The 26,617-nt window shown below is 39.2% G+C and overlaps 3 protein-coding genes across 4 annotated transcripts in view; 1 reads left to right on the forward strand and 2 right to left on the reverse strand.

Annotated features, from left to right (window-relative positions):
• Positions 1–577: 577 nt before the first annotated feature.
• katnal2 (katanin p60 subunit A-like 2) lies at positions 578–7,227 on the reverse strand. Its single transcript, XM_026174223.1, has 16 exons — positions 7,046–7,227; positions 5,477–5,547; positions 4,974–5,140; positions 4,817–4,853; positions 4,283–4,373; positions 4,095–4,193; positions 3,724–3,789; positions 3,454–3,531; positions 2,988–3,086; positions 2,488–2,551; positions 2,293–2,411; positions 2,095–2,186; positions 1,905–2,015; positions 1,406–1,568; positions 1,163–1,265; positions 578–1,080 (listed from the first exon to the last, which is right to left on the reverse strand). The coding sequence occupies exons 1-16, from the start codon at positions 7,094–7,096 to the stop codon at positions 941–943; spliced, it is 1,551 nt and encodes a 516-aa protein (XP_026030008.1). The 5' UTR covers positions 7,097–7,227; the 3' UTR covers positions 578–940.
• Positions 7,228–11,417: 4,190 nt separating this feature from the next.
• sigmar1 (sigma non-opioid intracellular receptor 1) lies at positions 11,418–18,170 on the reverse strand. The gene is made up of 5 exons (XM_026174226.1): positions 17,951–18,170; positions 17,771–17,822; positions 17,222–17,370; positions 15,699–15,791; positions 11,418–13,473 (listed from the first exon to the last, which is right to left on the reverse strand). Exons 1-5 carry the CDS (start codon positions 18,093–18,095, stop codon positions 13,244–13,246), a joined length of 669 nt encoding a protein of 222 aa, XP_026030011.1. The 5' UTR covers positions 18,096–18,170; the 3' UTR covers positions 11,418–13,243.
• A 119-nt stretch (positions 18,171–18,289) lies between these two features.
• The window catches only part of galt (galactose-1-phosphate uridylyltransferase), a 38,508-nt gene continuing 30,180 nt past the window's right edge, over positions 18,290–26,617 (forward strand). The window contains exons 1-4 of one of the 2 annotated variants that reach the window (XM_026174224.1): positions 18,290–18,674; positions 23,172–23,341; positions 23,641–23,716; positions 23,905–23,953. In XM_026174224.1, coding sequence (XP_026030009.1) covers positions 18,638–18,674; positions 23,172–23,341; positions 23,641–23,716; positions 23,905–23,953 — 332 coding nt within the window. In that variant the 5' untranslated portion in view covers positions 18,290–18,637. Of the gene's footprint in view, positions 18,675–20,118; positions 20,177–23,171; positions 23,342–23,640; positions 23,717–23,904; positions 23,954–26,617 lie in introns of those variants that run through there. The other variant, XM_026174225.1, reaches the window with a different exon arrangement.

The following is a 26,617-nucleotide window of genomic DNA, read 5'->3' on the forward strand; positions in this document are numbered from 1 at the left end:
CACTGCTAATGCAGTTTTTTGGGAGAACAGGTTCAAACAAAGGAAGATGCAGTTAAAACATAATAGAGAGACAATTCAAGGTTCAAGGTTCTTTATTTCTCACATGCATAGTTATACAAGTATAACACACAGTGAAATGTAGCCTGACACGCTCCTCGACATGTGCAAAAAATGGGGGGGGGGGGGGGGGGGGGGGGGGGGTAGAGGAAGAACATTATATATATATATATATATATATATATAGTATATACATTGGGTGAATGTGCAGTAGTAGCAGCAAGCAGGTGAATAGACATCTGACTATTTTACAGAATAGACAATATAAACATATTTAAAATTAAAGGAATTTGGAATGTACATTGTGCCTTGGTTTAGAGCAGGGGTGTCAAACTCAAATACACAGTGGGCCAAAATTCAAATCTGGAACAAAGTCGCGGGCTAACATTAATATTTATTGAAAAAAAAAATCTTCCTCCAGATATGAGAATGAATCTTTTCTTATGGACTCAAACACGTTTTGCTGAAAAACTGAATATGGAACAAGCAAAGTTTAATACTAAACAATATATATATTAGCTGTATAATACCAGTAGGCCAGCTCTAATAGTCATTTGGTATGGCTTCGCGTATTTGTATTAGGTTGTATACTTTTTGTTTTCAAATAATAAAAAAGAAAACAAATGATCACTGAACAAATATTTTCTCCTTGTCAAAAAGAGTTTTTCAAAGCTCCACAGTTATTAAAATGTACACCGTTCCAACCTGCAGTAGCTTGTCACAAATATCCAAAGTATAGGAAACATTTTACGCTAATATATAGTCATTAGTGTAAATTTTTAGTATAGTGCAGGATATAAATTTGTAACAGTAAAAACGAGTTATCATCACTTTTAGTGGCGTTAGTATGAAAGTCTTTACATTCATGTTATGTGTACTAGTGTCAGACAGATTGGTACTCTCTCTCCCAGGCTGTGTATCTGTCCATCAGGTTTCGTGCTGAGGGTTTGGTGTGTTCAATCACATTCAGGAAATCAGCTGTTGTTACAGTTTCCAGTTGGATGGCGGGCATGTCTGTGTCATCTGTAAAAGAGAATCACAGTAAGACAGAGAAGATGGCTGTTGTAGGGGTCAATCTTGACATTGTGTGTGTGTGTTGTCCTACCATCCTGATGTGACTCCAGAGCATCAAAGATCTTTCGAACTGGTCTCATGGCAGCTTCCTTACATGCCAATCTTATATCTGAGCCAGAGTAGCCCTCCATCTCCTGGAAATAAAACACACAAATGTACAGATGTACATGAGTGAACACATTTCCTTCCAGATAACATATATGATTTATGAAATATTAATTACAGAAAAATTGTTAAGCATAACGATTAAACACTTGACAAACTCCATACGCACTTTTGCCAGTGCTTCGTAGTCTAGCACAGTGCGTAGCTCCACCCCTCCTGTGCAGCTGAGAGGAGGCAGCCAATGAGAAATCATGGCTTGGCGAGCTGGTGAAGAGGGAAGACTCACTAGAATCCGCTTCTCTAACCTCCTCAGCATTGCGTGGTCCAGTTCCCTGAGAGAAGATTTATTAGAAACAAACAAAGGCAGATTTAACTGTCATAATTTTATAGCTGTATTAGTAGTCATCTTTTTGTATTTATACAGCTGTGACTTTGAAATCATAACATCATAATCTTGTGTTTGTCAAGAAAATGAAGGGTCTTTTTTCAAATGCATTCAATGCAAGAAAAATGAATGAATGTTAAAATCAGGCTGAGATGATGCTGGCAATAAATTTACGAGGAGGGTTGAAACAGCAAAAATAGTGAGTTGCATTTTTCTGTCTTCCTATTTATTTGTATATGCAACAGAAGGCCAATAAGTCCAAATGTGCATGTGATTAATCTACCAAGGTAGGTTGGAGGCAGCAAGTACAAAAACCAGGTCATCTGATCTGGCTAGTCCATCCATCTGAACCAGTAACTCAGTCTTCATCCTGCGACTCCCCTCGTGCTCGCCCCTGAAAGCAGTAAACAGAGGTTTTGTGGACAGCAGCAGTGGCACAGCTACATTTTACTGCACTTCGTGGTTGAGCTCACCCCATGCTGCTTCCTCTCTGGCCCATCACTGACTCAAGCTCATCCAGGAAGATGGTGGATGGAGCGTGGTACCTGGCCAGCTCAAATAGAACCTGCAGACACATGTATTAAATCATTTACACTAATTAGACATCCCCCCCCCAGAGAATAGTATTCAAACATGTTTTTGTAAAATTCTTCCTATAGCTGACAGCCTACCCTGACCAGTTTCTCAGAGTCTCCCCTCCACTTGCTGACAATGCTGGAAGCTGAGATGTTGAAGAAGGTTGTCTTACACTCTGTAGCTACGGCCTTGGCCAGCAACGTCTTACCTGTACCTGCGTGGGTAAGGGAATGTGAAGTTTTCATAGTGAGACCCTGACATTTTTTAATATCCTGCACTTGAGTCCTTACCTGGGGGACCATAGAGCAGTAAACCCTTCCATGGAGACAGGATGCCTGTAAAGAGTTGGGGATACTGAGGAGGAGAGACTGAGTCAAAGAATGAGGGGGAAACATGAACAAAACAGTATAGATACACAACTTGAGTAAATCACATCCTAGCTCAGTATGAGAACACATTGTATTTCCATTTTCAGCACACCAATAGCAAACTGAGCTCTGTGCAAAGAAACCTGATAAGTCTGATGATGCAGTTTTTATCTATTTGCAGAAGCACAACTTGTGTGACTGTAGCAGTACAATAAATTCTACATGGCATGCCACATGTGTCTTTCTATCCATTTCTGTATCTGTGTTACCATAATATCCCAGGTAAAGATTTAATATTAGTCTAATAGACTGGCCTGACCCCACTGCCCTCCTTCTCTTTAAGCCCGTTAAAAGAGATGTATTCAGAATCGAAGATGGGCGACCGGAGCTGAAATACCAGCATGCTCGGGTAGCGGCCACACCTTAATGGGATAAACGACGGCCTCTTTGACTAATCGCTTGGCATCCTCCAGACCGATGATGTCCTCCCATCGCACATTGGGGCTGTGCAAATAGATGTCCTTTGGAAAAGCATACACACACACACACACACAACAGAGAGTGAGTGATGCATGTGGAAGACATAAGCCAGAAATTGGCCCCCACACACATCCTGGTTGCGTAAATAGGTGTCTTTTAGAATGAAACATCAGGTAAGGGAAGTGGATAGAGCCTGGGCCTTCATTAATACAAAAGATCAATTCATTCAAAACAAAGCCCTCTGCTGCTCTGTAGTCATATGGAGGATTTTCATATTTTTACATCATATTCCAAGGAACAAATTAAGATAAAATCAGCTTCTCCTCAGGCTTATTAAGGTGTGTGTGTGTGTGTGTGTGTGTGTGTGTGTGTGTGTGTGTGTGTGTGTGTGTGTGTGTGTGTGTGTACCCTGCTGACGATCGTAGCTAGTGCCCTCATCTCACCACTCATTCCAGAAAAGCCACTCAGTGGCTTCAGTAGGCGTTCCTGCAACATAGACTTTTTATTATTATCAGTAGACATTTTGTACTTTTTGTTGCCTTCAAATAGTTTTTATTTTGGACAATTCAGACTGTTACCAAAATATATTTTTACACATTTCACAGTTGTTTGAAGCTTGTCTGAATATTATGACCTTTTTTATAAGTCAGTTTAGTTCAAAGGCTCCAGCATAATTACCATATGGTCTGAATCAATCCCAGCTCCTCTGACAGCATCCTGGATTGCACCTTTGGCATCAGTCATCTGCCCCCAAGATACATAAGAGAACATAATAGGAACAAAAGTGACAGCGGTAATTTTGTTTTAAAAAGGGTGAGGACTTCTATTTTATGTTTTTGCATTTGGCACGGCCAAATCAACCCCAGATCATAAAGGTGCTGGTTTATGTTGTAATGAATTAAACATAAACAATTTTGTTAGCATCCTGCTGCAGCATCATCGTAAAATGAAAACCGTCTCATAAATGTCATACAAGAAAAAAATGTGATTAACTTCAATTGGGACGATGAGGTTTGCTTCTGTTCTCAGAGTATTCACTTCTCCAGTACCTTCCTGTTTGTGGCACACTCTCCAGCTGGTGCATTTTTGATGGAGGATACGCTGAGACCAAAGTCCGATGACTGTGGAGCAAGATAGGTGCCATTCTCCTAGGAAATTAACATAAATGTCAGAATAATTGCTAGCTAGAGTACAGAGTTGTTTTGATTTGACTTCATTTTTCCACATTTGCCCGTACACTAGTGGCTGGCTTCTTTGCTCCAGTTCCTGTGTTTGTGTTCCGGGAAGGGTTGATTTCTGGGAGGGGTTTCACAGCTGAACGGGGACTCCTGGGGACAAATAAAAAACAAAACACATGTATTTTTTTAACTGTCATGCATGGACTAGCAGCATGGCAGACTCACTTATTGTTATATATTCAGGTGGGAATCACCAGACACACCCATGATACAATATTATCACAATACTTCACTCATAATTATTATTGTGATTTTTAATATTTTGTGACATGCTGAGTTTTGCAATAACATATTTGCAATTTATCACCCATTTCAACTACAAATTATCTCCTCAAAGTTCAACTTGTCAATATCTGTTTTATGCAATAAGTTTTTGTTTTTTCTGCCCTAAATGTCGCCATAAGACAGTGTCTTTGTTGCTTTATCGATACAATATTGCCACCGAAAATACTGAGATTCGATGTTGTATCGATTTTTCCCCACCTCTACTGTGAGCATGTATGCACAGCATACTTGGCCCGTGACTGACTCACCTCTTAGTTGCACTACGTGTTGGATATTTTCTTTCACCTGGACAGAAAAAAATATCAGAAAAAAACATGCTAAGACTATAAGTTAGTTTTTAATAATTTTACAGAGCATGAGATATAATTTTCATTGCTTCTCAGTGTTTCAGCAGAGTTCTTGCACCTGCTTCTGCTATTCTTCTGATAAGTTTGGGATACTTCTGGAATTTGACGTAGTGGTAGCTCTCATACTCCATCAACACCATCTCCAGATCAATGTTATCGCTAACCTCGAACCTCCTCACACCTCCATTTGTCTCTTGATCCAAGGCCACTGCTGCAGCTACATAGCTGGTGGACAGACACATTGCAAGGAACAGATTTTTGATGTGCTTGTCTTGATGAATTGCACTTCACTTTTTCTATACAGACATACAAATATGACCTTTTGGTTGGTTTGTTACCACTTATTCAATAATAAACCAGCAATGCCATTTTGCATAATGCCATTCTGTTTTGAAGTAACAAAGAGTGAATTTATGTATTCTACTTGCTCTGATCAAAGAAACTCAGCCACCTGTTTTAAAAGTCCGTATCTAAACCTGATGCTAAAAATGTACTTAAAAGAAAAGTTCATCTTTTTGATCACCACTTGATGCATCCACACACACACAATTTTATACTGACCCTTGCCCCAGCAGGTGGTGATAGATGAGGATGAGGAGACTTTTCTTCCTCATCTCAGTCCTCTGCTCATCCTGTTGGACAGCAACAAGAACAGCAACAACAAGAGGACAAAAGGGGAATTCAAATGGAGCTGTTATATGAGAAAGAACTACCAAATAATATTGTTCAATTTGTCACAGGTGTCATGAAGAACAGATATGGTCTAATAAAGACCAATACAGTCCCCCCAAAAGCAAAATATTTTAGAAGAATATTAGGATTTTTTTAACAGAAGGATATGAAGTGTCACAACTTATGGATAAACAAAACTTTAAAGTGAATCACTGAAATGCAAAGAAATTAGCCACTCCATATACAGGTTATAGCAAGATATAACATTTAACAGTATTATTTTAGGCCATGATGCTATGCATAATAGCAAAAGCATTACACAAGTGAGCCACAGCACTCAACAAATACTGGTTGGAACTCCATTCATTCATCCTTTTACTTCGCCTTATCCAATCAGGGTCACCATTAGGCTGGAGTCTGTACCAGCTGTCATATAGCGAGAGGCATGGTACACCGTGGACATGCTGCCAACCTAACGCAGGGCTAACACATTCCTATCTTATGATCAAGTTAAGAGTCATTGATTAAACTAATGTCCATGTGTTTGAATTGTGGGAGGAAGCCAGAGTAGCTGAAGAGAACCCACACAGACACGAGGAGAACATCCAAACTCCACACAGAGACATGCCAGCTGGCCTGTGGATAGACCTCTTTGGGAGGCAAAACTCTTTACCACTGTGCTACCCACGGGCTTTAACTTTATGCCTAATTTCAGTAAAGATGGAAGTCTCAAGAACTGTACTTCTTTAAGCTTGTGAAAATTCCCACTATTGGTTAAATACCTCGCACCTTCCACCTGCTGTTTTTAGAACTTAAGAAACCTCTCGGGTGAAAGATGAAAAACATCATCAAACTTAAAGAAGTCCAACTGCTTTTTTTTTTTTTTTTTACAAGTTCTTAAAGACTGCCATGACCTGGACGACTAAGAACCTGCACAGACAATAAAGATGGAAATGACACTCCCTAAAGTATTTATTTATGTCTGTGGTCTAACTAAAAGTAGCCACTAATTATCAACTAACGAGTTAGCCTGTGCTCGTTAATGCTTCAGTTCTCTTCTCTTCCCTGGTTCAAACATGTGGAGGAGGAATATTTTATATTGGGCTGGAAATACAGGGAAAACACAGTTGCCAGCAGAGGGGGCCAGCCAACCACAAACAACAACCAGTTGACGCTGTCTCTAGGCAACCAGTGAGTGCATGCAGAACTTAACGATTAGCTCGACGGCTAACTACCACGCTCGTGAAAGCGACAATATAGAAATCCCATCACATGTGTAAAACAAATCGACCAACACCTGGATACATATGCCTTTAGCTTAACACTGCTTACAGTACCAGACAGTTCAGTGCCCATCTGTTCACTGCCACTGCTAGTTAGTCACAAGCTGATATCTGAAAACAGTTGTGCGTCAAATTTGCGTAAAACAACAAGAAACAAAAGCCCGTGTTCACTCACCGCCTCTCGGGCCTGGTGGGCGACTTTCATTGACTGATAATTGAGCTCCATTACTGCTGTAAAAATTTCGTAAGGTCGGTATTATTCGTTAGGTGATGGTGAAGTTGGTCCACCGCGTAGTTCTGTCGGGTCTTACGTTCCCCTCGGGGCTACCGTACTTAAGAGTATGCCTCTTTTGTGAAGCAGCAACGGTGGTAAAGAAAAGCATCACCTATGCTTACTTTGAGAATTTAGAAAAATCTCAATGACAAAATGTTTCATTGACTTAAAGTTTTGCAAAAATGAGATGTTAAAAGCTCTTTAAAAGCTAGAATGCTAAAGTTTTGGGTTTTTTTTATTGTTAGGTTTCATTAAACCGCAATATCTTAACTGCCTATATTGCACTTTTGTACTCAATCACAAATGTTTTCCAAGTTTGACATGTAGCCTACTACCTTTTACTCTGATGTTATTATCTTTTGAAAGCCTCCTGTAGAGCTCACATTTGATTTCTTTTCAGGTTGAAACTGATCAGTTGATGTATGTCATCCTGATTATCTCCACTAGAGAGCAGAAGAGATCTATATAACATGCAAGTCACAGCGGTACTATCAAAGGACACCATTTTAAGCTACTTTAATTTATCAGAATGTGTGTGAGTGTTTTGTAAATGTGAATATGGGTGATGAATAGATCCGTTTTGGCTGTCTGGTTTTTGAGGGCATGCTTGTGTCCATCCTTAGTAACTATTGTGCTCTAACTCTTTGTGTGCATGTGTGTCTCCAGGGGCAGACATACACACAGAGACATCTATTTGCACAACTCCAGCAACCAGTGGGAGGACATAAACACCCTGGAATAAGCCAAACAATTAGTTAAAGAGAGTGTTGTCTATCCCATTAGGTGCAGCTCCTGCTCAATCACGCTGGTATTTCAACACTGGTTGTCCAGCTTCGATTCTGAATAAATCTCCCCCAAAGAGCTTAAAGAGCAAAACGGTAATGAGGTCAAGCCAGTCTGTTAGGCTGACATTAAACCTATATTTAAGATAACATGGTAACACACACACACAATAGACTAGCAGGAATAAGGGAATATTAAAGTATATGCATTTGTTGAAAACTTTAATAGGTACACCTGTTCAGTGATTGGTAGTGCAATTATCTAATCAGACAATGACATGTCAGCAGCTCATGGCATCTAGGCATGTAGATGCCATCAAGATGACATGTCAAGGTCACGAGCAGATGGTAGCCAGAATTTGCAATAAACAACATGAAAGGGTGCCGGTGGTATAAAGTTGCACTCAAAAAAATAATTCATTGGATGAACGTAATTTTATCTTGCCACTTATATTCCATCTAAACAAATCATGTTATATTAATCCATCTTGATTGTGTTGTCTCAACACGATATATGTGTGTAGGTTTAACATAATATTAACATTAACATTCAATTAATTTGACTTTTGTTCAATCAACATGTTTGCACCACGTTAGTCTAATTAAATCTATTTAAATCCATCTTATATTGTTTAAACACTTTGGCACATCAAAAATCAGTCTTGTTACATGAACTAGTAAAATATTTGTTTGTTACACCAATGATAATCTTGTTGAATGAATGAAATGTAACTTATGTCTGTAGTACATGTATTCATATTAAGTAATGTTCAACCAAAAAAAGAAATCAATGGATTTACAGCAACTTCCAATCCACCCATCTTCTTAGCTTTATCTGGGCTGCGGAAGTGATAGGGCAAGAGGGACAGGGTACATCCTGGACAGGTCGCCAGTCAATCATACAGAGACAAACAATCATTTGCACTTTAACACCTTTGGGCAATTTAGAATAACCAGTTACCCTTACAACTGCATGACTTTTAACTGTGGAGGAAACCACAGTACACAGAGAGAACCCACTGCAAACTTCGCCACATTGTGGATTTGAACACAGGATCTTCTTCCTCTGAGGCAACAGCACGAACCACCATGGCATTAATCTGTCAATACAGACTTAACAAAAGTAGGAAAGCTATGCTTGATGATGCTTTATGTTGTTGTTCTTGACAAGTTAAACCACAAGAAATAGTAACAGCATACACGTGGTGTGGTTGTCTTCCTCTTGTAACCCCACTGATTTTCCTGTGGTTTGACATCTAATGTGATCTTGTGAATTTCGTGAGTCGACCCCCAAAATCAAATTGGGTGGTTGTTACATGCATAAGATCCAAACTTGTAATTTGAACTAAATAATTCCATGTTTTTATGGTGAACGTAATTAAATCATTCAGCAACTTAATTTGTTCTTGTTGAGATGACATCATACAATCTAGTAAGAGCGGTTAGTTGCCTGGATCCAGCCACTCTTACTAGATTGTATGATGTCATCTCAACAAGAACAAATTAAGTTGCTGAATTTCATGCAGATGCTACATGATTTAATTACGTTCACCTTAAAAACATGGAATTATTTAGTTCAAATTACAAGTTTGGATCTTATGCATGTAACAACCACCCAATTTCATTTTTTTGAGTGTGTGTGGGATATTTTCTTGGCACAATTTGGACACTTTAGTACCAACTGAGCGTTGCTGATGCCCATGCCTTTGTGAGTACAGTGTACCCATCTTCTAATGGCTGCTTCCAACAGGATAGCACACCATGTCACAAAGCAGCTCAGATAAAAAAAATTCTTGAACATAACAATCAGTTCACTTTACTAAAATGGACTCTACAGTCACAGGTCTCAATCCAGTAGAGCACCTTTTGGGATATGCTGTGATGGGAGGTTTGTGTCACAGATGTGCACGTAATACATTTGAAGCAACTGTGTGATGCTCTAATGCCAATATTGACCAAAATCACTGAGGAATACTTCAGAAGGCAAATGGGAGTTCAACACAGTACTAGCAAGAAGTACCTAATTGTCTAATGAGTGTATAATATATACAGTATATATAAATAGGTGAACAAGCAACAGCAAGGATATTCTACAGCTTTAAGCAAATGTACAGCACAAATGCCTATCACATGTGGTCGCAAATTTTGAAGCCAACCTGATAACCTTCTCCCACCAATGATGTGGAGATCCAACCTCTTTTAGATCCAATTAAAATCAAGACACTCAAAAAGATGCTCTGGAAAAGAGTAGAATTCTTGTAACAGAGTTTAATACACTGAATCATATGAACAGCAGGAAAAATACATACAGACATTTAGCAAGAGAATTACAAAGCAGAAAACAAGCAAAGCAAAACCCCAGGGTGTACAGCCTTAAGCACAGACAGCAGAGCAACACAGAGGCAGACAGAGAGAAACAGCAGAGGGGAAAAAGTGCTGGGGTGTCCTCTGGTCCCCTGATATATAGGGACCAGTATCCCCGCCCCCTGCTGCTGGGTAACTTTCCCACCCGTCCAAACACAGCTGCAGGGTTCAGGTAGCGGCCAAGGTCTTGGCCAGAGGCCAGTCAGGACTCCAGCTACCCTTTGGCTTTGGCTTATCACAATAGGTCATGACACGGTCAAACATCACACATTAATCCTAATTATTAAATCTTGGAAAAAACACTTCAGTGTAGGTTCATAGTGTGTGTGTGTGTGTGTGTGTGTGTGTGATTATATCGTATGATATTTTAGTTGTGATGTGTTCAGGATCTCTGTTACAATATTTTTAGGTTTTAGCTTCTGTGAAGGACTTTGTGATTTTTATCTTGAAAGGTGCTATATAAATAAAGTTTTACTTACTTACTTTTACTTATTCTTTTGGTTGTACTTCATGAAAGACATTGAGTGTGTATTAGGGAAGGTTAGTTACCGGAGCTGGAGAGTGAGTTATTTAGGCGAACTCTCAACAGTATTAACTGCCCTGTTACTGTAAAACCTTAATAAACCTCGGTGAAGCAAAATGTCTTGTGCTTAAGACTCTACATGAAAGTTAAAATATCTATGTTCAGTGCACATAGATATATAGTGTATATAGTTACCTAGTTATACATATCACACAAAAATCTACCACACACCTCTGTGTATATGAAACACAACCAGGTTGCCTGAGACATTTACAGACAGAGATGAGGACTGATATATTTGTCTTCTCATCTGATGACCAGATTTATTAAATACCATCTGACCATTGAGTATTTACAATCAAGGATTTGGAGTGTCAAGCTTGAGATTTCACTCATCTTGTGTTTAGCATTGGAGCATCATGGCAAAGGCACTTTTTATGGATTCAATACCATTGCAATGAAATATTAAATGTCATTTCACAATTCTATTATGAATAAGGCAGCCAAGATCAAATATTGACAGCTACTGTTTATATGCCAGTCGTCCTCTCATTGCCTTGATTAAATACACAGTATAGAGAGAAATAAGCAAAACACACTTCTATTAAGTTCAAAGACATTTATTTCTTTTGGCACCGTCAGTTTCATTCTTAACCCCGAGTAAATTGCACATCTGGTACAGTATTACAATTCATCTGAGAATGCACTGCTACTGATGCTGCTTCTAATTAACATCAGTTAGAGTAGTAACAGCACATTTTCACTAGACTACAAACCCTACATAGCTCTTAGTAAGTTCAGCCATTAGCCTGAAAATAAGGCTGTTTTACATGAAAAGATACAAACTGAGAACACAATCAGCAGCAGTGTAAAACACCACAATTACATTTATCCACAGTGCTACAATAGGATGTAGATATTTAGCCCTCCCAGTGGGCCAGTGCAAAATTCAAGACCAGGAACGGAAGTTGCAGATACTGAAGCCAAGTAGCTTGGTCAGAGTCCAGTATTATTCAAGTTAATTTATAGGCTATTTGAGCTCAGAACATTTTTGACAAAAAAAAAAAGTAATCAAGTTTACATAATTAAACCATTCTGTAAAATTAGAAAATGACAGAATTACAGGTAAACCTAGCAGAAGTCTGTAGTATGATACAACCGTGTTTTCCCATTTTCTTACCTTAAATGACTTGCACAAACATTTTAAAGAGTTTCTCCAAATAACATCATTGGTGTCCTACCACAGTATGTACAGTATGTGATGTAAATGTTTTGCTTTATTGTTTGAAAGGATTTCAGTTTTCCACCTTAACCTCCACAGTTCTGAGATAAAAAAAAAAAAAAAAAAAAAAAAAATGTCATAACCACACACATCTAGTCAGAAAATTTGGTGGTTGCCACAATGATGTAGCTCTGAAGAGGAGCTCGAGCAGAGACAGGTTAAAATAAAAATAAAACCACCAAGGTTCGCACAGCTGACAAGACGAGAGCTTTCATTAGCGTATCCTCCCAGGTTTTTAACACCTTCAAAAGACACACGGTACACAAAAGGTGAGCTTTGAATTGGTAAATGGTGGCCAATGCCAAGAGAAGCTTTAAAAGCAAAGAACAGAATTTCTCTTTTTTGCATCTTCTCACCGAGAGTAGCTTAGAGAGCCCGAATCCTAATGCAGCTACATTTACAATAGACCTCATCCGCAGAGAATCTGCACAAAGTGGAAATTGGCATCTAATAAGAAAATAGTGACTTTAGCTGTGCATTATATACATTACTGTAGGTTTTACAATCCAGATTAAACATTGCATATTTATTTTGAAAGATTGGCCTGCAAAAAAACCACTTTGAATATCAGTATTTATTTGTAAAAATCATTGGTTATGAAGAAGTAAACACAACCAAACCTGGTTGCATATATTGCCTTATTTTTATCAAAAGAATGATAAATTTGGCAAAATAAGCTTTAAGGCTTTCATCTTTAAATTGGATCCTAATAATATGGATTTTCTTTCCTTTTATTAGTCATTCTGACTCTGGAGGCAGTCTGAGCTCTCAGTGGAATGTTTAATGACCTGATGCTTAGTTTCACTGTTAAAATCGAGGTAAAGTAAGGAAGGCTGCCATTCAGAATGCAATGTTTGTTTGGGTGATTTGGCTCAGTTTGAAATCTCATGCCAAATGTTACGGTGAAATGGAGTAAGACATTTTCTTTTGCATAGCCTTTATGAGGGTCAAGAGAGTCAATGAAGATGATCAACTGTACCAATGTAAATTTGGATTGTCTACAATTTCATATAAAAATATTAAATGTCAGCACTCTGAATTATCAGCAAGTCTCTCCTCTACCAGATTTTAGTGGTTGGGAAGAAAATGTCACAGCACAAGATTTGATGGTAATGTCCATGTGCAATCATCTAGGACTCTATTTTGCCTTAGAAAACTCCAGCTTCTGTAAGTAGTGTACCAGCCTCAAGTAGCAAACCCTTCATGTAGGCATTAAAAGTGTAGTACATTGTGAGGAAGTCCTGGGTGCTGAAAAAGGTGTCTGCTAAAGCAAAGCCCAGCGTGGAAGGGATGAATCCTCTGCCATACTCCACCATCCAAGTCCCGGCACTCCACTGGACTGACGTAGCCTCTCCTACAGCATGCACAATAGTGTCACCTGTGGGTAAAGAATATGAAAGAACAGGAAAAAAAAAATTACTACTACCCAATAATACTACAGGAGTTTAGCTAATAACATACTGTGCTGTGAAAACTTATTTACCAACAGCCTGATTTTTTTCTCTTTTGCATATTGTTACACCTACATGTTTCAGGTAATCAAATTTTAACATTAGACAAAGATAATTAAAGTAAATTAAAATGTGGTTTAAATTATTTTATTTAAAATGGGAAGCTATCCAGAGCTACCTGGCCCGATGTGACAAAAATAAATACCCCCTCTTTAGGGCTGCACGATTAATCGTTAGAAAATCGCGATCTCGATTCATACTTACGTGCGATCTCATTTCCAAATGACAACGATTTAAAAAAAAAAAAAAAAAAAAAAAAAAAAAAGGACGACGCCGATTGTGCCGCATTTTGATCCGGGACGTACTCTGCATGAAAACAAGCGCTCACTCTTCGTGCTCAACAAATGACAAGGGCGGAGCCTTATACCACGTGATACAGAAGCTGCGCCGTGTGATGCTAAAATTAGCAGGGAAAAACAACGGAGAGCACGTCAGGGATGACGAGAAAGTGACAGGAGAAAATCCGTCCCGGTCAACCACCCAAACATCTATAACGAGAACCTTATACAGCGCTTCCCTATACCCGTCGAACTCTCGCAGGCACAAAGAAATTACGGAGGCTATCACTTATCACCTGACCAAAGATATGGCTCCCATCAACACTGTGCAAAACGAGGGATTTAGGAAAATGATCAACACCCTAGACAAACCTCTCTTATGGCGAGAACCTCTCGCCATAAGAACAGTTTCTTCCCCTCCGCTGTTGGACACATGAACAATAAACGTACGACTGTTCCCACCACTAACACATGACCCTACGCTGTGTTCACTGCATCATTCCATGTTTTGGCACTGATCACCACCTGCACTCATGTATATATCTTTCTACGTAGCACTTTTAATTCTTACTTTTATTTTTTCATGTCTATTTAAGCGCAATTTATGACAGTATGTTTGCACTGAAGCACCGCAGCAATTTCCTAATGTTGTAAACCTGCTCAACATTTGGCAATAAAACCCTTTCTGATTCTGAAACGCTACACAGTGCCGTCCCGCAACTATTTTTCTATTGTTGCACTACCTGCTCTATACACGCAGCATCGAGCAACGGTGGAGACGGAATTTCAAGCAGTACAACATTTTGCGGCAACAACAAAACGTGAGACATTTGTTGTTTTTATGTTTATTTATTGTTTTTATGTTCAGTCTCAACTGTTATGAAGTGCAGTTAATAAGTGCAATAAATATTTATACTGGAAAAGAAAATCGTGAGAGAATCGTAATCTCAATTCTAAGCCAAAAAAAAAAATAAAAAAAAATCGTGATTCTCATTTTATGCAAAATCATGCAGCCCTACCCCTCTTGTTAAATCATAAGAGGGTAATTAACCAGTTTAATTTCAGTAGTCACACGCAGGCCTGATTTCTGCCAGACCTGATGAATCAAGAAATCACTTAAACAGAATCTGTTTCACAAAGTGAAGTCCTCTAAAAGATCTCAAAAAGCAACATATCATGCCACAATCTAAAGAAATTCAAGAACAGATGAGAAACAAAGTCATTGACATCTATTAGTGTGGAAAGGGTACAAAGCTGTTTTTAAGACTTTGGAACTCCAAAGAACGAGCCATTATCCATGAATGGAGAAAACTTGAAATCGGAATTTTCCAAGAGTAGGCAGGTTACCAAAATTACTGCAAGATGACTCGTGCCTCAATGACTATTCCCGGAGGTCACAAAAGAACCCAGAACAACATTTGGCAAAAACATCTTGATCCTCAAGCCTTTTGGGAAAATATTTTAGTGAAGTATTGAAGAAGTTTAACATTTTGGAGGGTTTACGTCCCATTACATCTGTTTAAAAAAATAAAATAACATACTATTTCATAAAAAGAACATCATCCTAACAGTCAAACATGGTGGTGGTACTGTGATGGTCTGGGGCTGCTTTAGGAACTGAACAACTTGCCATATTTAAAATCATCATTCCTGCTCTCTATCAAAAAATCTTGAAAGAAAATGTCCAGCCAATTTGTGCAAAAACAAAACAAAAAACAAACAAACGAAAAAAAATATTATAGTTATTGAGATACATTAAAGTTTCCATTGTGTATAAATGCAAAATTGAATATTGTAATGAGTTAATGCATTACCAGGATAGTATATTTCACTCTTGGTTGTCCCCTCTTTCCACTGTCTGAAGGTTCCAGAAATGATGGTATCAGAAATCTCAGCCCAATAACGACCTGAGAGAAACAGCAAGATGCAAAGAGTCAAAATGATACAATTCAGAGTATTTATAGTTTTCTAAACATACAATTCCAATAGTCTTCTGTAAATCATGTCACAAATCAAATATTATTGTTGGGACTAAGAATGGGACTATATATCAGCATCTCCTAGATTGCAAGGATCAAGTTGTAGCCCACTGTGCAACATTGTAAGGACTTGGACTGGAATGGGGGTGCTTCAGACTGACTTCACTTTAGAGCATAAGAAGGGCAATTCATCCCTTCATATCTGACACCATACTGTAAATAACTCCAGCAGATTTCAACTTTGAGATCAGAGTATCCTGCTCTAGAGTAACTTGTTCCCCAAAACCATTATGTCTGCAGATGTTTACGTCAACTTACACAAAAAAAACTTTTTTTGGAGCTGATCCATCTATGTACCGTAAATGTCGGGCTATAAGCCGCTACTTTTTGCACCAGCTTTGAACCCTGCGGCTTTTAGTCAGGTGCGGCTTTTCTATGGATTGTCCGTGATTTTTGTCATATCGTAAGACGATTTGTTTTGTGTGTTCCGCTGTTGTACGGCACTACGTTGCCTGGCGGAAGGATCGGGGTTCAAGAGTGGTATGTTAGTCACATGTCCGTCCGCCAGGCAACGTAGTGCCGTACGAAGTAGCGCGAAAAACAAACTTCAAAGTAGCGCTACGCGTTCAGCGGGAGTCGTGGATGATGAGCGGCGATAAACTTGCAAGTTATGCCCAAAAAGCAAGTTATGCCCAACTCCACCGGTGGATTCTGACAGCGTGGAAAAGTGTAAAAACATCCACGATCACCAACGGATTTTGAAGGGCTGGACTGCTGCATGATGGAGAGGAGGACACCGCCACGGCCCTTCTGAGGGTGTTCGACTCTGAAACTGACAATGAGGATTTCTTTGGTTTTGAAAGTGACAACGAAGGAGAGAAGAAGAGTGGATGACGAAGCCATCCTGAGCCTGTTTGTATCCGACACTGGAGAAGAGGACTTTGGTGGTTTTAGTGCGCAGGAAGAAGAGAAAGATGGTGGTGAATGACTGACTTTTCTTCTTGTTAAAGCTGTGTCACTGCACCTCAGCCTAAAAGGTAGTCCGAATCTATTTTTCTGGTGTGCTGTAGGCTACTGTTATGTACTACATGTGCAAATATGTACCCATAACTTGTTTTTCAAAATATTAATAAAAGTGATGTCTCCAAACAGCCATCTCTTTCCTGACAATTCCCTTTGTGCATATTCTCTTACATATGATAAGTCAACATTGAAACACCTGCGGCTTTTGGTCAGGTGCGGCTAATGTATGTACAAAACAGGATTTTCCCCTGATTTTAGCTTGTGCGGCTAATATTTAGGTGCGCTTTGTAGTCCGGGAAATACGGTATCTCTCTTTAACTGCTCTCCTTCCTCACCTGAGTGTCCTCCAGTGTCCACCGCAGTGCCAAACAGTATCAAGTACTCTGTGAGAGAGGCATGGAGGACACACATGGAGCCCATCCAGCCTCCAGCATTCACAAACACCCACTGCAAGTCCTCATCAGGGAGGATGTGTCCAGGATACCTAGTTCAAATATACTTTGTTAGCCATTTATTTAACGTTAAAAAACTGATTAATAATCTGAATACCAAGTGAGAGTTTTCTGTGCAAATTTACCAGTTTTGAGTTTTAGTAGGAAAATCGGAGGAAAGTACCTCAAGGTCAAAGAAATCATTATGGACAACTTTCACTTTGGCTTTATTTTAGACCACCAATTTTTCATACAGTATTAAAAAATGAAAGTGAATAAGACATCCATACTATACCAAGAAAGAATGAAGTGAAATGAGCACATGCTGAAGAGATAAGATGCATCATGTTGCAGCTAATAAGTAGCTTAAACAACCTAATAGTGATGGAAATTGTACAGAAGCAACCACAAGCTGCTTGATACATGCAAGCCTGCGTGTAACGGTATCGTTACCTTTTTCTCAGCTCCACCACCACTTTGGAGAAAGCTTGCTCATGGTCCTGTCCTGAGAACAGACACATTTAAAATGCACAGGACATGCAGATATGGCAGTTCAGGCAACCAAAATTAGCTTCGCTTTAAATATAAACGAAATGAAGTGGCAACTTTTTTCACATGCAAACCCAAACTCACCTGCATACTGTTTGGCCAATTTGGCGACGTCTTCTTTGTTGAACACATACTGCTTGCTGGCCAACCAATACCGCAACAACAGCACGGTCAGGACGGTGACTCCGGCGAACACCAGAAGTCTTAAAATGATTTTGAGCAGGGACATGGCTGAACAAAACGCACAGACACACACAGACAGGTTTGGCTACATGCATATAGGGAGGCGGACTGGCGTGGTGCTCCGCTCACAGCCTCTTCCTGGTCAGGTGAGGGAGGGAACTTTACGCTTAGCCAATCATGGGCCGAGTCAGTAGCGTAGGCAGCGCGCGACTCCAGGGTTGCCAGCACAATGCAAAACCGTCTTTTTCTAAAGACATTAAAATATCATATTAAAAAAAAAAAACAGTTGACCAAAGCTAAACATTTCAGGCTGCTGTATTGGGTGGTAACAGTCTAATGACCAATTATCCTTAGTTTGACGTTTTCAGTCTTATTTACTTACTTATTTGTTTAGATTTTTAGAAGTGTGCCATTGCATACCGGCTTGTGCACAGTAGCAACCTTTCGCTTGTCAACAAAACAGGAAGTAGGCCAAGGTTTGTTGTGGACAGTGTTGATTTAGCGTCATACGCTAAAGTCCAGAGAAAGCTCATGGTTCAAAAAAAGAACACCGGGGAGGAGACAGCTGTGAAACAGTGAGTTACCGACATGAGCGGGAAGCAAGACGTCAGTTTTGACCCAAAAGGTACGCATTTTTTTGTGAATTTACAAACGTTAAAAAGCTAATTTCAATCACTCACTATATCCAATGACAGACACTGGATAATGAGTAGGACTTCTTAAATTAGTCAGTTTGCCTTAATGTTTAAGCGTCAAAATGACTTCTATAATTTCCCGAGTTCTTCATTATTGTTTACCAAAAAGGTACTGCACTGGAAACAGTTAAAGCTAAAATGCATTCAGTCATGCTTCGGGGCTTGTTCACTACTCGAATTCACTGGTAGGTTATAGGAGTTTACACAAAGTCTTTAGTTATGTTGTACCCTGCACTTTTTCCCCTGTCGGCCTGACAGACATGCTGACTCTGCCAGCTGTCTTGTGACTGTAGTTCCTGTAGTTCATGTTGTAGCTACAAAAACCTGCTCCTGAATGCTTTTTGAGGTGTTTCTTATAAGTAATAGTAAATGTTTAAATCGGGAATGTCAAACGCATTGTACATCGTGGGTGAGATGCACCCAACTTTGATCTGTCACTGTAAAAAAGTTTGATACACAAATTAAACCTTGAGATATTTTAATATAAGAAAAAAGTGCAGTTTCAAATTCAAATTTTATTTGTCACACACACAACCATACACAGTATGACATGAGGTGAAATGCTTGTAGCTGTGCAATGCAATGCCCGACCATTAAATGACAGTGGTTTTACAGTATTTACAATTTACAGGTTATTACAAAATTTACAGATTTAACTTAGAAATTTACAGTAAAAAAATGTGCAAGTAGCAGAAAGAGATTATAAATTATAGGAAGTGTGCATGAAGAAAAACCAGAGTGCGTGTGGTGATGTGATGTGTGTGAGAGTCCAGTCTTATAGTGATGTGATGTGTGTGGGAGAGTCCAGTCCTACACCTGGTTCAGGGCCCGAATAGCCTGGGGGAAGAAGCTCCTCTTCATTCTCTCTGTTTTGGCCTTAAGGGAGCGGAAGCGCTTCCCAGACCTCAACAGTGAGAAGAGTCCATTGTTGGGATAGGAGAGGTCCATCATAATCTTCCTAGCTTTGGTCTTGCACCGCTTGGTGTAGATGGACAGCAGGTCAGGGAGCTCTGGTTGAATGATGCGTTCGGCTGAGCGCACCACTCTTTGCAGATCTCGTCTGTCCTGCTTGGTGCTGTTCCCAAACCAGGTGCAGATGTTTCCCGTCAGGATGCTCTCGATGGTGCAGGAGTAGAAGTTCTTGAGCACCTTCAGTGGCAGATGGAAGTCTCTAAGTCTTCTGAGGAAGAAGAGACGCTGACGGGCTTTCTTAACCAGGGTGTTGATGTGACAGGACCATGACAGGTCCTGAGTGATGTGGACACCCAGGTATCGGAAACTGTCTACTCTCTCTACTGGCGTGCCACTGATGATGAGGGGTTTGTAATTCCTCGCCTGCTTTGTAGTGAAGTCCACGATCAGCTCCTTAGTCTTGCTGACGTTTAGGAGGAGGTTATTCTCCTGGCAAAGGAAATCACCGTTTTTCTACATGGTAAATAACCTTTTCTGTAGTGATTTAAAGAAATTGTAAGAAATAAATGTGTAAAATTACTGAAAAAGTATAAAACACAAAGATTTTTGTTTTGTTTTGTTTTTTTATGGAAAATGTCCTTTTTTGTGTACCCACTGTAAAAAATACCCAGACATTTCTATTGAACAAAAAGGAACTTCCTGTTGTTTAATTTAATTTTCTATCTGTTACCTAATTCCTTTGGTGTAGCATGGCCCATAGGGGAGGTTTTTTGTTATTAAAGCTGTGAAACGTATGAAAATAAAGTTAAAAGTCCAAGATTTATGCCTTCCTTCACACTTTCCAAAACTGTCCAGTAGGTCTGCTCGATTATGGCAAAAATGATAATCACGATTATTTTCACTGAAATTGAGATCTCGATTATTTGACGATATTTATTTAACAACAACAATGTATTGAATAATGACTTTAAAGATTGTCAAAAAATAATAAAATAGTGTGCAAATACTGATAACAGTGCAAATGTTTGCAATATAAAAAATAAATGAAAAATGTAAACATCTATGTTTAGTGAACTTTGCAGTGTTGCTTTGTGGTGCCGCTACAACATTGTAGCAAAGTTTACACACTATGTCTACTTGATCCACGTCTGACTCCGCGAACCCATAATGTTTCCACACCACTGAAGTTTTTATACCTCTCTTTTCAACCAGCGGCAGTCACTCTCCTCTCCAAATAACTTCTGCTTAGCTTTCCGAGCTTCCCTCGGGTCCTCTTAATCAGTGGTCTCCAACTCCCGGGCCTCGGACCGGTACCGGTCCGCGAGAGTTGAGGCTCAGGTGTGAAATGTATAGTTTTCAGGGTTTTTATCGGTTTTCAGCGTTATTTTGTTATCGTTTTTATCGTTTACTCTGTTTTCCTGGGTCTTTTCATGTGTGTTATGAATAAATTTTTTTTTTCTTTAGTTTTATTCTGTTGTATTTATCCGCGACACCTTTAAGGCCGGTCCATGACAATAGTGTCGGGCATAAACTGGTCCGTGGCGCAAAAAGGTTGGAGACCTATGGGCTCAAAATGTGGTCATAAATATTTTGTACTTGTAAATGGTAAATGGTAAATGGCCTGTATTTATATAGCGCCTTACTAGTCCCTAAGGACCCCAAAGCGCTTTACATATCCAGTCATCCACCCATTCACACACACATTCACACACTGGTGATGGCAAGCTACATTGTAGCCACAGCCACCCTGGGGCGCACTGACAGAGGCGAGGCTGCCGGACACTGGCGCCACCGGGCCCTCTGACCACCACCAGTAGGCAACGGGTGAAGTGTCTTGCCCAAGGACACAACGACCGAGACTGTCCAAGCCAGGGCTCGAACCGGCAACCTTCCGATTACAAGACGAACTCCCAACTCTTGAGCCACGATCGCCCCAAATCAGTTTTGTACTTGTAAATCAGGATTTGTGTGTGTAAAAAAAGATTTGTGCGTGCGTAAAAAAGATTTGTGTGTGTAAAAAAGATTTGTATGCGTAAAAAAGATTTGTGTGTGGACTTAGCCAAAAAAACCCTGCAAGTTACAAGTATGAATTTTGACCCTATTTTTCTTCCTTTCATCTGATTGGTGAATTGGTGGTCAATCACAAATGTAACAATCCAATCAGAGAACAGATGGGTTTGGCTGTCGGAGGGGCGCTTTTTTTGAACTGCAGGTCTTTGAAGGGAATAAATGCCCTTTTACATGCCAACCCAGCGTTTTCCTTCATCACCACGAAGGAAAACAGTCTGTGGTCGTCCGAGTTTGGTGATTTTTGTGTCACAGGACTACGTGTTTAATACAGGGACTTCCACAGCCTTTTCAACAGCGCTGCAGACGCGGGGGGGGGGGCAGTGCTTTGGAAATGACAGTCTTCATTACAAAGCTTTCTTCGTTATGAATTAGCATACATGTTTTTTTTGAACATTTGAAGAACTAGCAAAAAAACCCCACATAAAGTTCACATAAAGTCAGAGGTAAAAACGACAAGGAGCAGGTGCATCTAGTACAGGTAGAGCTGCTGCAAAAACCCACAGAGCTCAGCAGCCAGCAACAAATTCTGGATCCTTTGCTTTTAGTTAGCAATTAGCATTAGCAGCACATCCTGCGTCCGATGTGAAAGGACTTTTATGCTGCGCACTGTGACTCACAGCAATGGTCCCGGGTCAGCCCTGACGTTGTGTTAAACTAATCCTAAAGTAATAATGTTATTTCTAACCACTGATATACCACAACATTATCCTTTCAACAGCTGCTGAAAGTAAGGGGACCTAACTGCTATCGGATATTTATATAGAGATTACCCTTCAAGGACCTGCAGTTCAAAAAAGTGCCCCTCCGACAGCCAAACCCATCTGTTCTCTGATTGGATTGTTTAATTTGTGATTGACATGACATTGACCAATCAGCTTAAAGGAAGAAAAATAGGGTCAAAATTCGTACTTGTAACTTGCAGGGGTTTTTTTGGGCTAAGTCCACACATAAATCTTTTTTACACATACAAATCTTTTTTATGCACGCACAAATCTTTTTTACACATACAAATCTTTTTTACGCACGCACAAATCTTTTTTACACATACAAATCTTTTTTACAAGTACAAAACCGATTTACAAGTACAAAATATTTATGACCACATTTTGAGCCCATAGAGACCGCTGCTCTTAATTGTTGTGACACGTGTTCGAAATGCAGAGAGGTGCGCTCAATTTGCCACACGGAGCAGCGCGAGAGTAAAGCACGAGGGAGGGGCTAATAATCGGCTCAGTCATTTTTAATGATCGTTGAAAGCCCAGATCGTAATCGTGATTAAAATCCGATTAATTGATCAGCCCCACTGTCCAGTGGGGCCAGATTGGAGTCTTTGCCAGGCCAATTTTTGCCCCCGGGCCTTATGTTTGAAGCCTGTGGTTTCAATAATGTATGTGTGTTATTACATTGTCTTGTTACATTTTATCACTTGTCTTGTGTAACTTTAGAGCACCAGCACTTGCGTTACAACCCTCTTAGGGACAGCTGGGTTCTTGTGTCCGCCCACCGCATGAAGAGACCTTGGGCAGGTCAAGTTGAAAGACCACCTGAGGAGCACATACCAAGATATGACCCAAATAACCCACTTTGTCCTGGGAACAAAAGGGCAAATGGAAAGGTGAGAAGAGGCATTGAACAGCATTCTTTGGTTCTGATCACAACAAGTAGTAAATCCACAAACAAGGCATCCATTGGAAAACATATTGATAATGTCGTGGATAGTTCATCTATTCTTCTCTCCATTTATTATTGATGTTGTAGACATTAACAATCATACATAATGCTAAATTGCGCTGTAACATTGCCAGCAGTTCCAAATAAGAGGTTTCTTCACTCCTCATTCTGCTTGGGTTTTGAAAGAAAATGTTTTTTGTCTGCTGTTTTCTAATATCTCTCCAACTGTCTGCTTTTCTCCAGGGGAATCCAGATTATGACAGTACCTTTGTGTTTGAGAATGACTTCCCCGCTCTTCAGCCTGACGCTCCAGACCCTGGTGAGTTCTAGTGCAGTCTAAATACTGTAAGGAAAAGGAGAAGTAACTGCAGTACCTTTTTAATAAAATATTTAAGCAAGTAACTGCAATTCTTTCTTTCTTGCAAACTCGACTTTCGTGTAGCTCTTTAGCTATTTGGTTATAATACTTAAATATGATAAAGTATATATTGTTGTTTTGTTCTTCAGGTTCAGACCAAGATCCATTATTTCAGTCTAAAGCTGCAAGAGGTGTCTGGTAAGAACAAAACTTAATATCTCAATCTATATGTGTATGAAATGCAGTGCTCATAATGAAATGTATAATACATAGTATAAATTAATATGCAGTTGGTAAGTTATAATTTAATCTAGGACACGATGCATCTTAATCAGTGTTCCTTTTCAAAATTATGATGCATTCAAATGTATGACTAATTAAATCTAAGCTGATGACTGCAATCAGAGCAGTCATGCTGAGGCAACTCTTAATTCGTTGTTGTCATCATCTTCATCATAATCAGCTATTAGATGACGCTAATTTTGTTCATCAACGCACTGCATGCTTCCTGTTTTCAGGACATCTTGAACTTGAGCAAAACAAAATCACCAAGCCACCGTACATACATTAGAAAGTGATGTTATTTTGTGCAACCAGCAGATGGAGATGTTTTATCAGTACTCTAGTTTGTAGCTCCTTGGTGCATGAGTGATATTTTCCTAAATCCATCCACACTGATAAATAACATGTCCTTCGGTAGCTCAAAATGCCTATTCCTGGGTGTATCTTGTATTCTACAAAGTTCAACTGAAGAATGTTTTACAACAGGAGTCAGCTCAATAAACGCTGGCTGCTGGATTTATACATCTCCAGAGAAGCTTAAAAAAGACCTAAATCCTTTGTTAGTGCACACTTCTATAATACAATACACAGCATTTTCTATTTCAAAAATTCACAGATTACATTTTTCCCTCTCTGGGTACTTGGCCACACATGATTCTTGCTATGCTATGAATCAAAGATATATAATTGTCAAATTGGTTTAAGGAGTGCTTTCAGGGTAAAATATTAAAAGATGAACCTAAAACTCCAACAGGTTGTGGCATATAGGCCTTTATAAGAGACAAAATGAGTGGTTGAAATTTTTTAAGTGGTGTTTTACTAGTAGCAAACTTCAAGGTGAAAGTGGAAAATTCCACAAGTAAAACTCAACCAATAAGAGTGGACAGATGTAAGAGCCCAGAAATCAACAAAATCACCAAAAATTCACCAAAGTCAATTCAAATCAGACAAAAAAGACCACACAGATAATATAAATACATCTTCAAAGGCAAATTAAGTCTATAAGAACAAAGTAAAATTTTTCTTAAAAAATGCATTTTACTACTTTGTTATAAACTTTATTTGCCTTCGAAGGTTAAATCGAACAAGAATAAAGGGATTTAAATTTTATATGAATAGAGAGTGCTTTGGAGTTTTTTGATATTTTTGCATAAATAATATTCAGTCTGAAGGTAACATTCCCAAACAATCCTGTGCTCTGGGAATTCTTGCTTGATTCTGTCTGACAGCAGAGTTGCATAACTACTGAATAATAGATTTAATCAAAAAATATTGTGCTGGTTGAAAACTGAAGACTCTTCTTTTTTTTTCTTTTCTAAATCCCATGTGCTGGCAGATGTAGAGGCCGTCAGGTGTTGCTTACCACACTCGCAATGTGATGAAGCACAGAAACAGCAGTGACTGACTTAAAAAATATAGTACATTTTAGGGTACTTTTCTTCCCCTGTCTCACTTTAGGTGAGAGTGTGTGATTTTGCTCGCAGTGTGAGGTTGTATTCATATTTGTTCACACATCCAGCATGCTGCTGCTTTCCTTTTAGTGTATCTGTGATCAGTATATGCTTTTGTGGCCATATTAACAGAATAATAAATGTGAAAAATAAAGTAGATCTTTGTACCCTGCAGCAAAGTTCAGTGCCAATTAGAGGGGAGTGCAGAATTGGAAATGTAATTTAGGGGATCTGGGTCACGGAAGGCAATAGAAAGCTGTAGTGCAACAAAAGAAATAAGAACGTTTTTAACACTTTATCATAGTACCCCTCTCAGCACTGTGGTGACAAAAAATTGGTCTCACTTTATTTTACAGATCTGACAGTGTCTTGTTTTCCTTTCTAGGAAAACTAAGTATAGCTGCCCAGGAATATTTCTAAGAAGGACTTTGAAATTTGCTAAAACTTTTAGTAAAAGCAATGTCAGTTGACACCTTACAATAATTATAGTTATTTAATGGTGTAATTTGCTGTCAGTACAGGTGTCTTTTTGTCTTAAATTTAACTTCAAGCAAAAGGAAGATTCAAGAGATAATTAGGTGTTCTGGTTTTGTTGTTGTGTCAGATTTAAGGTAACTTAAGATTATATTTCTTGAAAAAAATGTCTCTGGAAATCAACAATTTCCATCTAATTACTCATTTACTTTAAAGCTTGTGTATACAGTAATAAAACAAAAACAAAAAAACCCTCAATTTTGTTTAAGCACAGCTCTGTTAAGGTCATGCTACAGCATTTCATTTGGGTTTTTACTTTGACTGGACCATTACAACCACCTTGAGTCTTGTCTTTCATTTGCTAATGTCCTGTTATGTGACCCCTTTTCACCCAAACTTTAGATGTCCGACACATGCCCTCAGATTGGACTCTAGATTGCTCTGATATACAGAGGAGTTCAAGGTTAGCTCAGTGACTGCCATGTACCCGGGTCCTGTGGCTGGAAAGCAAACCGTGCTTGACAGTTGTTGTGTTGATTGTTGGTTTTTACACTTCTATATATTCCTGCTATACTGCTATATTTTTTAAAGAGAAGAGGCTTTCTCATAGCAACCCTTTCTAACAAGCCAGACTTGTTCAGTCTTTTTGTAATTC

This window comes from Astatotilapia calliptera, chromosome 7 (assembly GCF_900246225.1).
Source record: "Astatotilapia calliptera chromosome 7, fAstCal1.2, whole genome shotgun sequence".
Lineage (NCBI taxonomy): Eukaryota > Metazoa > Chordata > Actinopteri > Cichliformes > Cichlidae > Astatotilapia > Astatotilapia calliptera.

Coding starts and splice junctions, on each gene's coding strand:
- katnal2 (XM_026174223.1), bottom strand. CDS start 7,096: ATGGAGCTCAATTATCAGTCAATGAAAGTCGCCCACCAGGCCCGAGAG. Junction 2,187..2,292: donor ACTCTGAGAAACTGGTCAGG/GTAGGCTGTCAG, acceptor ATGTGTCTGCAG/GTTCTATTTGAGCTGGCCAG. Junction 1,569..1,904: donor GCTGCCTCCAACCTACCTTG/GTAGATTAATCA, acceptor ATCTTCTCTCAG/GGAACTGGACCACGCAATGC.
- sigmar1 (XM_026174226.1), bottom strand. CDS start 18,095: ATGTCCCTGCTCAAAATCATTTTAAGACTTCTGGTGTTCGCCGGAGTC. Junction 17,823..17,950: donor ATTGGCCAAACAGTATGCAG/GTGAGTTTGGGT, acceptor GTCTGTTCTCAG/GACAGGACCATGAGCAAGCT. Junction 13,474..15,698: donor GAGTGAAATATACTATCCTG/GTAATGCATTAA, acceptor CTTTACCCACAG/GTGACACTATTGTGCATGCT.